At 36.3% G+C, this 12,070-nt stretch overlaps 1 protein-coding gene across 49 annotated transcripts in view; it reads right to left on the bottom strand.

Moving 5' to 3' along the window:
• RIMS1 (regulating synaptic membrane exocytosis 1) overlaps nt 1–12,070 on the bottom strand; it is a 350,364-nt gene that overhangs the window by 42,154 nt on the left and 296,140 nt on the right. For 35 of the 49 annotated variants that reach the window (XM_054820922.1, XM_054820925.1, XM_054820924.1 and 32 more), the window contains one exon: nt 6,026–6,258. The exons of the other annotated variants lie outside the window; for them this stretch is intronic. In XM_054820922.1, the coding sequence (XP_054676897.1) occupies nt 6,026–6,258 (233 nt within the window). The remainder of the gene's footprint in view (nt 1–6,025; nt 6,259–12,070) is intronic. 49 annotated transcript variants of the gene reach the window in all.

Genomic DNA, 12,070 nt, shown 5'->3' with positions numbered 1-12,070 from the left:
ATCAGTCTTAGAAGGTGAAATGTGGGGCAGTCAACCAGAAGAAGTGTTCTTAAAGCTACAGTGAGCACACAAAAGGAGCACAGCTACACTGTGCGGTACAAGATTATCAAGACTTCACGGCTCAGTGACAATTTCCTCACATAGATGATGGTATATTTTCTGAAATTTGGAATTCAATTCAAAAGACCATACAGAAAGACACTTCTTTAATGAGAAAATTACATAAAATTACGGAAAATATACTGTAGCAGGGAATTCCATGTGAGGACATGTGCAATTTTTACACAGGAAAATATGTTAGAAGATTCTCACGTGGTTTTACTCAGGTTGCCAGTTACTTTCTGAGTGAAGCAGTCAGACACGTAAAGATTCCTTCCAAGCATCCAGTTCACAGATGCACATAAGTGAACAGAGGCTTTTTTCACTCTGCTTTCACCTTGTGACAATACTTGATTTCAGCTGCACTTCATGGCATGTAACCTCTTTCTGAAACATTAATGCCCATGATTTCATTTCAGGTTGTTGGTGTTAAACTTCACAAACAAGAGATGGACAGCTAATAACTTTGGTTCTTATGTAGAAATCTCATTGTGGTTCATACCATAAACATGACAAGGTATTTCAATTACAAAAATGACCCGTTATCAGTGTAACATGAGACTGGACAAACTCCCTGTTTGGTCCCTTAGATCTCCTTCTTTGCATCTCTTCCGCTCTCATCTATTTTGATGCAGTAATGGGAACAATATACAATATCCCAGGCAAAGTCTCCTCTATGTCTTATATGAGATCACTAATACTTCTCAAGCAATATCCATGGAAAACTAGTCAGAATACTGAAATTAATGGTGTTGAGCACTTTGGAAAATAAAAGTAGTCTCAAAGAACTCCTACAGGGAAAAAAATGGTGCCCATGTATCAAAAGGGTCCCCAGTTGCAACTCTGGGGGTTTTGTTCATATTTATCTCAAAGTTGGTATTTTCAGTCTTTCTATCTGTATTGGTTTGTAGTTTCTATGAAGTTTTGCATGTCTTAAAATAGTAACCACTCCCAAATTATTTTGTAATTCTTTTTAAACACTTACTCTCAATGTTTTTGACAGAAAAGCTGGCCCTCATTGTAAGTGGTTAAAGAATAAAAATCCTCTAAGAAGTCCTTCAACAAAACAAACAAAAACACAGTCATCTATCCTGTCCATGAGAAAAATCTGTCCTGCTGACCCAGCAGGCATCTGCATCAAGCTGAATATGTCATAGAGATGTGACACTACCAAATCTCTGATAGAAAGATGGTGAACATATGGTGTCAGAATGGTTGCAAAGCACTATTAGCACTAAAAAAGAATAAAACCAGTGTGTTCCTACCAGCAGATGACCTTTCTGAACCCCTATCTGCTGACCAGGGTTTAGAAAGCAAAAGGGAGGAATCCTTTAGCCTTCTTAATCATAGAATCATAAAATGGTTTTGGCTGGAAGGGACTATAAAGATCATCAAGTTCCAATCGCCCTGCCCTCCACTAGACCAGGTTGCCCAAAGCCCCATCCAACCTGGCCTTCAACGCTTCCAGGGAGGCGGCATCCACGACCTCTCTGGGCAACCTGTTCCAGTGCCTCACCACCCTTACAGTAAAGAATGTCTTCCTAATATCTAATCTAAATCTACCTTCCTTCATCTTAAAGCCATTATCCCTTGTCCTATCACTCTATGCCCTTGTAAACAGTCCCTTTCCAGATTTCTTGTACCTTCAGGTACTGGAAGGCTACAATTAGGTCTCCTTGCAGCCTTCTGTTCTCCAGGCTGAACAACCCCAACTCTCTCAGCCTGCCCTCATGGGAGAGGTGTTTTAGCCCTCTGATCATCTTTGTGGCCCTCCTCTGGACTCGCTCCAACAGCTCCACGTCCCTCATGTACTGGAGACCCCAGACTTGGATGCAGTACTCCAGGTGGGGTTTCACAAGAGCGGAGTAGAGGGGGAGAATCACCTCCCTCGACCTGCTGGTCACGCTTCTTTTGATGCAGCTCAGGATACGTTTGGCATTCTGGGCTGCAAGCGCACATTGCTGGCTCATGTTGAGCTTCTTGTCCATGAACACCTCCAAGTCCTTCTCCTCAGGGCTGCTCTCAATCCAATTTTTAAAGCACGCCTTTGCATCTACCACGGTAAGGTAGATGAGATGAGAGGGATCCAGGGATGGGAATACTTCTGTTTATCTGAGACTGAGCTTTTCCATTTCTCCAGAACTCATCCTATTGGTAATATACCTACCATTACCTCCATCCAATTTGAAAAGCATTATTATGTCTCTGTTTGTGGTATAAATTATAAATTCTGTAATAAAATTTTTTCTTCCTATGGCAGCAGTTTTTATCTGTTTCAAAACAAACCCAGAACCCCAAATCAAAATGCAGTATGATCAATACTGTCCTCAGTCACTCTTTGATTGGGAAACTATAATATATCTGTAGGGAAATAGATTCTTGTGTCATAAAATGCAGACAATAGATGATTATTTGTTATCATAATCTATTTTCCGATCATTTCCCTATGATTTCAATTTAGCTGCTGTAATTATTTAGAAAATTTGCAGTTCTATATTTTTTTTTATATATGTATACATTTATTTACAAAAATTAGGCTGGTAAAAAAGGCTAGAAAAGTGGGACTATAACTAAAACTGTACAGAATATGCCTGGAGCTATTTTCATTCTTCTGTGTTCTTTCTGGGTGTTTTGCTTCCCCCCCCCCCGCCCTTTTTCTCTTCTTTTCTTCTTTTTAACTGTGCTAGCATAAGCAGAGCTGGATTTTCATTAGGAATACTGCCAGCAGATTGCAATCTTTTTTTGATGAACTACAAAATCTATCCAATTTGTGGGCACAATGAACAAACCAGAAAAAGTAAGGATTTCGTTATTTCAATGAACAGTTACTAAAAGTATTAAGAAATCTTAAACATAGTTGAAAGGAAAGTGCAGCAGAAATACATATTTTTCCTTGCAGATTTACATAAAAATAAAAACTGATTCTTTCACTGACAATCTTATAAGGGACATATTCAGAATAAATATTTTCCAAAAGCACCGAAACAAGGGTGCACAAAATAATGTGATTATTGGTCCTTCTAAATCTAACATGCAAGTGGATCTGCCCCATATATGCAAAGAGGTCCATGTGTGCATACGTAGACACATACATGCATGCACAGGCTCGTGCACACACACTCCTTTTTCAATCGAAAAGAAAATCAAGTCTTAGTAATAATAGGTACCTAGCAGCAGTTTCATACACACCATTTCTATTTTATCTAACATTAAACCTGTGCAGTATGCTAAAAGTAAGAATTATTGACAAAAAGTGAAATTAAGCCCTTATTGACTATTTCTTCAAATGAAAAAAAAAAGACAGCAGTTAATTTTACTGGTTTTGAAGACAAAAGTAAACTAGAATCTCAGGTCTACATGTTCCACAAAAGTACGTAACCTCTGATTTTCAAGAAATGTCTGGCCTTTTGTTTTATTTCTGATCTTGTATTTTAAGTTTTCAGATACAAATAACTCTGTATGTTGTGCATCCCTGACTTACCATCATGCAAGTCATAGGAAAATAAAATTTAAACTCAGGAAAATCTATAGAGGCTACACATACATTTCTGTATTTTTTATACTTCCTTTAAAATACATGCTGTACGTCAACAGCACACCTTCCGTTACTGAAGATCTGTAGCAGAAGTTCATACCTGGCACCACTTTTGTGGAGGCCCATACACTTCTACACCAGTTTTAAAACTTCAGAATTTGGCTATTAGAACCAATTTTCACATAATTGATTTTAAGGACCTAGTTTATATTATAGTGTCAAACCAATTTTTGTTTTTATTCTGAATAGTGGAGATATTATTAAGTTACTGAGGCATAACACAATAAAGTGAATTAGACATCTTTAGATTTCTCCTCCCCTCCTGTGCATTACATTACAGGAAGGAAGGAAAATGTGTCCCTGATTTAGGGCATGAGTACTTAGCCTCCAACTTTCTTTGGAAAACCTATCACGTCTTATCTGTATATTGTTCTAAAAAAATGCGTTAATTCAACTCACCGGTTTCTGACAATCTAACTAAAAAAATAGTGATGGATAAAACATGCCACATTTTATTTGCTCAGCTTATACCACAGATAGTACTGTTTGCCTGAGCCACAGTAAGGCAAAGTAAATATCATTCTCAACTCTGTTTTACAATCATGAATAATACATAATTGTACTTTTCATATTTGATTTGCTGTTTGAGTTTCATTATAACTTTAGGTGCTCCATTCCTTGCAAAATTCCTATTGGTTTGAAATTCACACCAAGCAAAATTTGGACAGCTATAGTATCTTTCTGTGAAGAATGGGAGCATCTGAGCTTTAAATAGATAATGCTAAAAAGTGTTTGGAAGTCACAGTTTAGATTTTATGTTAATTACTAACTCCATCAAGAAGTGAGAGCAAGGGTTCATGCAAGGCAAATCATCCTAAGTGTGGTAGCCCCCTTTGCCTTCCTCTTACTCATACAGCCCTGGTTCCTGGTCAGAGCTGGACTGCTGAGTAAGACAGAGACAAGATTTGCTCTGTCATAGAAATTCCTAATTCAATGGGATTTAGGAGCTAGAAAGGAATGCCAGATCAAACCACAAAACATTCTGTAAAATAGTTAAAATACTTTGTTCTTTAATAAGTGGAGTAAACGTCAACCTAAAATCCTTTCTCTAATACAACAGCATTTTTTATTACTTAAGAGCTTGTCATTGATTCTGATGCATCTAAAATAACATCTTACTGTATGCAACTATCTATATTCTAGTCTAACATTCAGGTAGAGTTAATTTTTGTGCATTTTTTTTGTGTAAAAATTACAATTCTGGGCTTCAAATATGTACACTACCCCTATCATTTGGTCCAACTGCATGATTATAGCCTTTCTGGCTTAAAATTAATAAATGAATAGTATAGAAGAGTATTACAATCTTTTTGTTAAAGCTGACCAAACTTTACATTTTGAAGGAATCACTTCTGCTCATGTAGCAATAAAAGAAAACCAAGGAAAAAGGGTGAGAGATTTGATGATAGAAATAAACAATATTGTTACTTACCTTAGTTTAGATTACCCTGACTATGTGAGAGGAGTGCTGCAATATGCGTGCATTCTGTGCTAGACTGAAGCTATTCCTCTTTCTTTTCCTTCTTTTAGTAAGAAAGAACCCTTAGGGTCAGGTCCTGCTCCCACTGAAGACAAGAGCAGAAGTCTTCACTGAGGTTCAATAGGAGCAGGACAGGGATTTTAAAACATATTTTTTGTCTTTTGTATCTTTCTGGATAAGCTTTTGTTCCTTCAGGCTACGCAGATATGAAGCTTTTAAGATTTCTGAAGTAGCAATAAACAGTTGGAAGTCTTATGCTCCTAATGAAGCATCATGCTGTCATATAATCTATCTGAATTCACTGACCCCAATTTGCCAGTGTTGTTTTTAAAGAAAAAATACTGGATTTACTCTTGACTAAGAAATCAAAGGTAATTTTAAAAAATGTATTTTTTTCCACTCTAGGTACAAGCTTTTATCCGAGTTATGTAACTGCCATTCATTTGCTGAGATTTCATTTCCCCCATTCGTACTCAACTCTTCTGCTAAAAGAAATTTCTTATACATAAAAAGCTGCTCTTAGCCAAACCATTATTGACTGTCGATACCCACATATGTCTCTTTGCATTTCCTTGCCTACCTGTAAACAAGGCTTCTAAGAGATAAAAACATTTTTCATTGATCAGGAGAGAAAGTGGTTATATTCTACAAGGCATTTGTATATTGTTTCTTGCAGATGCCTAATGATGAAAGAAAATTAGTATCTATCTCAGAAATTTATTCACAGCTGGAAAATCTTCTCTCTTGAGTGGTCTATATCCAAATACATGTAACACAGATGCCACAGATGAAATAATGGTAAACTACGTTTGGTGAGAGTTCTGTTTCCAAAGAGCGTGCGTCTCACTCACCTGTTTGGCTAAGTTGAGATGTGCTTCTGCTCCTTCGAGACACTATGGCAACCACTTTGGCACTAAGGCTTGAACGCCTTTTCTTCCCACCTGTTCCAACCATGCCGACAGCCGTGTCCGACTGACTCCCATCATTGTGCTCCAGCTTATACATCTCTCCGCTCACACTTGTGCTCTTAGTGATTCTCCCTGAAGTTCCCATCCGTCTGCCTTGCATTTTAGGAGTAAATGTACTACAGTTACAAAGTAAAAACAAACATGTTAATTTGTCTGTGTAATAGCATTTCTGAAAGCCTTTTTTTTTTATTAGTAAATTAATTTTCAGTCTTGATACATTTTCATTTGTTTGATTCACAAATAAAAGGTTAATTTGATGCTCCTCAGAGTATATATTTCCAGTATTCTAATTTGTTCTTCACTTCTTTGAGGGAAATAAATAAAATGAACACTTTCCCATATTTTTCAGAGTGACAGAAAAAGAGACACACAACATTTAAAAGTCATGTGGAGCCTTCCTGTCTATATCCCCAGAATACAGAAAGCAATAAATCAGCAATTTTATGACCAAAGAAAATGAGTATGGGCCAAGAGAATATAGGTAGGTTAATAATACATGTATCTTATTGGCACTTTTCACCAAAGCCTTGAAACCTAATAGATTTGAAGATATCATCTTCTATACTTTCATACTTCACAGAAAGAGATAATATAATATGTAATATTTTTTAGTTCTTTGCTCTCTCACTTCTTTAAAGGTAAATGCAATAATCAGAGTATGAAGGCAAAATAATTTTGAGGCAAAACAACCTAATAACCCACTGGAACTTTCATTGATTGACAGAAGGATGAATTGCTCTGTCAGTTCTGTTTGATTTTCTTTAGCTATCATATTGCATTTGAATGTTTCTATGTGAATCCCTTTTCTTTGCTCCTGTACACAGAGGCTGGATAAAGTATTCAGATGCATGCTGCAGAGAACAATCTCAAATACACACAGGACATACTAATGCACAGTCCTAACACTGCTATGACCAAGCAATGTCCTAGCTCTCATGTCAATACATAGTTATCACTCTGCAGACACCCAGAAATTTAAGCTGCAGCCTGACTCACTTCAGATGCATTGTTAAATCAGCCTAGTACATGGAATATTCCTTGATATTGTATTGCTGATTAACAGACCTACTGGCAACATCCTAATTTTAGGGATTGTTTTTCCAGTAATTGTGTATTTTAATGTCAAATGTTGAATTTACTTGTTGAGGGACAGTCCTGCTGTCCCTCCCAGAAGGTTCCCTTCTTAGCAGATGCGATGGACTGCTCCCTGCCCCCCCCGCCAAATCAGAAAGAAAGGGGTTAGAGGCACAGGCTTCTTTATCTCATGGCAAGTTTCAGACAGATAAGAAATCTTGCCAGAGAGAAATGAAGGGGTCTATGGGAGAAGAACTGACATTCTGTGACTTTTATGGATCTAGGCCCTGCTAAAGGTTAAATCAGCCCTGTCCAAAGACAGACCCAGGAAAGCATTAAATGATGTATACCTAAATCATGTTTTACTGACAGTTACCAAGATTTACTAATGTATGACCATATGTAAGAGCAGATAAAAATAAACAATATTTTTTTTGAAGAAGAAACTGGAAAACTAAAGTCCTCGAACAGACAACACTTAAGCGAAAGGTCATTATCAATGTCCATATAGGCATTCAACTATGTGCAGCACTTAGGATCGCCTCCTATTATGTTCAGATAAAGAACCAGGTACCACCTTCACACAAAACAAGGTGCTGTGATGTACTGAAGTACTCAAGAACACATTTTAGTGGACCACCTGAGGCACGCTGAGCTTAAAATAGGTTCTCTCTTGTTCCCTCCTATCCCACTGTGTCTTTAGTGACTGGCTTTTGGGTTTGCATGGAAGAACATATGTATTTTGATGTTTCTATGTAAAATTCCTTTGTATTTATTGTAGGTCTCCCCCAGCATACACTCCCTCACATGTATTCGAGCACACATACATACCCATACCCATACCCATATATATATTTTCAATCATTCTAGGAAGAATTTTAGCTGCACTTTTTGGTCATTTCAAAAAAAACTCACAAAAAGACCATCTTCCATAAATATGCAAGTATCAAGGAAAAGGTTTTATGTAAGGCAAACTAGTTCTATTCACTTAAAAATAATATCAAATTAAGAAAAAATGCCCTAAAATATTTCACATTCTCAAAACAGAGACTGATTTTCTTGAAGCAGATAAATATTAATTTTTCAGCTTTAATATAAATCATGTCCCTAATATAGTAGAGGTGTTTTACTTCATATACTGCTGCTTTTAAAAGTTGCAAGGATCACTAAATAATGATTTTTTTATTGTTGTTCATAGAATGCAATAAATTCAACTTTACAAAATATCTAACCTAGCAGCTATATTTGTTTCAAGTAACACAGATTTCTTTCTTTACCTCTCCACAAACACTGTAACATGAAAAAATATGAATCGGGATTGCCCATGCTCTAAGAACATAGGAGTCATTACTCTTCAGATAGCAAATAAACTTAAAAAAGTAGTGATGATCATCACAAAATTCATGCTGAAATTTCTAATAAAATTATTTTTCTACAATTTGAGAAGATTTAGTGAAGTTTATCTCTCTTAATTTTGGGGCTGGATATTGGTCCATAGCTCTAGGACAGAGAATCTTAGGAAATGTTTTCTGTTTAAGAAGTGATGTTACTAACTCGTATACTTATCAAGAAAACCTCAAAACTAGAGATCAAATGTACAGTGTGATAATACTGGCTGAATATGCAATCAAACTGCATCAATAGCTTGGAGTGCTGCTACGCAATCCTTGTATTCAAACAGAAACTCAGAAATTCAGTGTATCAGGGCCTGCATCAGCCATTTTCTGAAGCCAAGTCCCTTTTCCACCACTGAGGAAACAAGGCCCCACACTCATGCCCATAGGGTGCTGGATGGCAACACCATTGACTGGTTTGCTTGTCTGGAGGAGGAGACACTTTGCCATCTCAGGCAGAGGGTAAATCAAAAGTACTGTCTGATACTTGGGCGGGACAGAATCACACAGGCCTCATTTTCAGGGGTCCTGCTTTCTACTTCGATTAGACATGGATAATTCCTTTCCACCAGCGCTTAGAACTGGATTTCAGTAGCTATGTCTATGATGCTGATGATGCCCCCTACTCAAAGCTTTCTGTAGTCATTTTATTTCCATTTTGAGCCTTGGAGTTGTTGTCAGTTCTGGAACTCTTGAGTTTATGCATCAATACTTTTAGTATGAAACAGAGAAAAACTGAAAATACTTCTTTTGAGAGCATCTGTTGACATTTGAGCTATACTGACATGTACTTTGCTGACATACTAATCTATAAAGGTATCATTTACAGCAATAAAGTTTAATGGACTATAAAATATGACATGCAATTAAAGAAATAATTGTTTATCATACTGTTGACTTTGCTGTACTGAATTTCAAGTGTTTATAAATATAATAAATACTAATCTGATGATATTTTTATGCCAGTCTTCACTTTTTGTACAAGGGAGCTGAAATGCTCTAATCTCACATTGTTTAATAAAAGTTTAGGAGACAATGATTTCCATCAACTGAGAAATAAGAATTGATAGTATCGTAACTTTAGGAAAATCCTATTTTTGACATATTAATTCCCTAATTCAAGGACTGTGAATACTTTCTGAATAATAGATAAATTGCTTTTTTTAAAAGACTCACATAAATTTCAATTTTCGATCTTTGTGACAGGTAGAGGGACCTAGAAGATTCACCTTAATATAAAAAAAGATTGAGATATTTGGAATTCAGATATATCTTTCTTTACCTTGCAAATATCAAGTCTTACTTTCCTAGGAAATATGTTCTTGTATACTTCTAGTATAAAATAGCTATTAGTGTGCTAGAAACAGGCTTCATGGGATAGGACCAAGGATCAAATCCTACAGCTGTCCAATACTTCCCCTTGTCATAAACAAATAAACAGATTAAGATTCCTTTGCATTCATCCAATCCCTGGGCTAGTTATTATTTGACATTAATTAGAACAGTATCAAAAGAGCAGACATTTAAAATTTAGTCTTCTTATACCATCTAACTGAGTACCCTTAGAACACAATATTTTTCCATTCCATTACTATCACTTGGAAAAATAGTTCCTAGCTCACACTGTTACTTTCATCAGTATGTTTAGGGTTTAATTTATGAAGCACAAAGAAGCAAAAGACCTGTATGAATTTACACTTAACCCTTCTGATAATAACATACTTAAAATTTTATTTTCCTTTACTGGACTTGCTGGGATTATTGATACATTCATTTCAATGCAGACACGAGTTTATGCAGGCCTGTGGCTAAAATTCATAAATTATTAAGCTATATTGTTGACTCAAACCTAGTTATCATAACACAATAAATAAATACAGTTTTCAGTAGGGGGATAACTAAGTAACATATTTATCAGTATACTCCTTTTATTTCTAAATGAAATAATCCACTACATTTTTATTTAAAATTGTTTTACCACCTTTAGCAATTCTTCCAATGGCTAGTTCAGCAAAAGTCTTATGCTATTTCTAATTCTTGATGTAACAACAACATCATTGATGTGTATACTAATAATAGTTACAGACAATCTATCTGTGCCTCTGTTTTACTTTACAGATCTTTAGCATGGAAAAAGAGTCACTTTATTATTAGTACTAGTATTAGTATTAGTATTGGGGTTTTTTTAGACTGAAGGGAACCACAAAGGGCAGAACCCCGTTGACCCCGGCAGGAGCTGCATCGCCCCCGGGCCGGGGTCCCCAGAGCTGTCCTTTACCACTGGGGTCACCCACCACCCCTGGGCTCCCCATCAGCTGGGAAGTCACTGCTCCCTCTACCAAGGGAAAAAACACTTATGTTTTCCTGTCGAAACTCAGGCAGTTGAGATGGATCCTAGCTAAAGTGGTATCTGTACTGCACAAGGCAAAATCAATACTCTACCAACATGCCAGCCATCTGAGCTGTGAAAGAAAGGAGCACTTTCCCTTTTGCAAGCTGCCGCTACCTGAAAGTTGTACTTGTATCTGTGCAAACAACGAATGAACTATTAACATTAAAAACTTATTCAAAGAGTAGTTTGAGTTACAAGCTGCTATAAAAATTAGCCCTGGGGTAAATTCTATAAAATGAACACTGTACAAGGACACAGTGGATTATACTTGCTTATATTAAACTATGGCACACACAACTATATAGAACTGAAACAAAGCCAATTACATGTATTAAACCATTGTATATCTTTCTACATACAGATATCTAATACATATATTCAAGATGCAGAAAATTATACTGGACAAATTATTTGTATTGAGAAAATTAGTACATATATATACACTCAGTATTTCTCAGTAACTACATAAAATAGCTGCCAATAGTACATATCAGCTGAAAAAGAAAGATAGTAAGACACAGGAAGCCAGAACAAACTTTACCCATAAACTCACCTATATAATATCTGGAAGTATATCCTTTTAGGGAAAAAATCTTAAGTAATTAGCCATTGCTAAAAAGACAGTATTTCCTTAATTCTCTTAGACTTACTGATGATTTATAAAAAAATACTTTAGGCGTTTATTTTCATGATCACTTATTTTTAGTCCATCCATTTTTCCAATAATGCAAGCCATGAGTACACAAATAATCCCCTGTATTCCTTGCTGAATAGATGATACTTTAATAGAAGTTCTTTCCACACAGTTGCAGTAACTTGAATCTTTCGACAGAATCCCTGGCCCTCACCAGCACGAGCTAGTAAGCTTCCTTTCTCTTCTGCTGAATGCAGAATCACGTACTAATTCATAGCCTCCATGGCACCCTTTTGCAATGAGGTAGCTCATGAATACTAATAACCTCCTAAACAGGTAATAGTTGTGGACCAAAGGGAAGATGAGCACCCCTTTATAATAAGGAACATTACATTTCTAAAAATAAACTGTCTTGTTATTAGTATTATATGATA

This window comes from Grus americana, chromosome 3, assembly GCF_028858705.1.
Source record: "Grus americana isolate bGruAme1 chromosome 3, bGruAme1.mat, whole genome shotgun sequence".
NCBI lineage: Eukaryota > Metazoa > Chordata > Aves > Gruiformes > Gruidae > Grus > Grus americana.
Note: the sequence above shows the minus strand (reverse complement) of the source record. Positions and strands in the feature narration are given on the sequence as shown.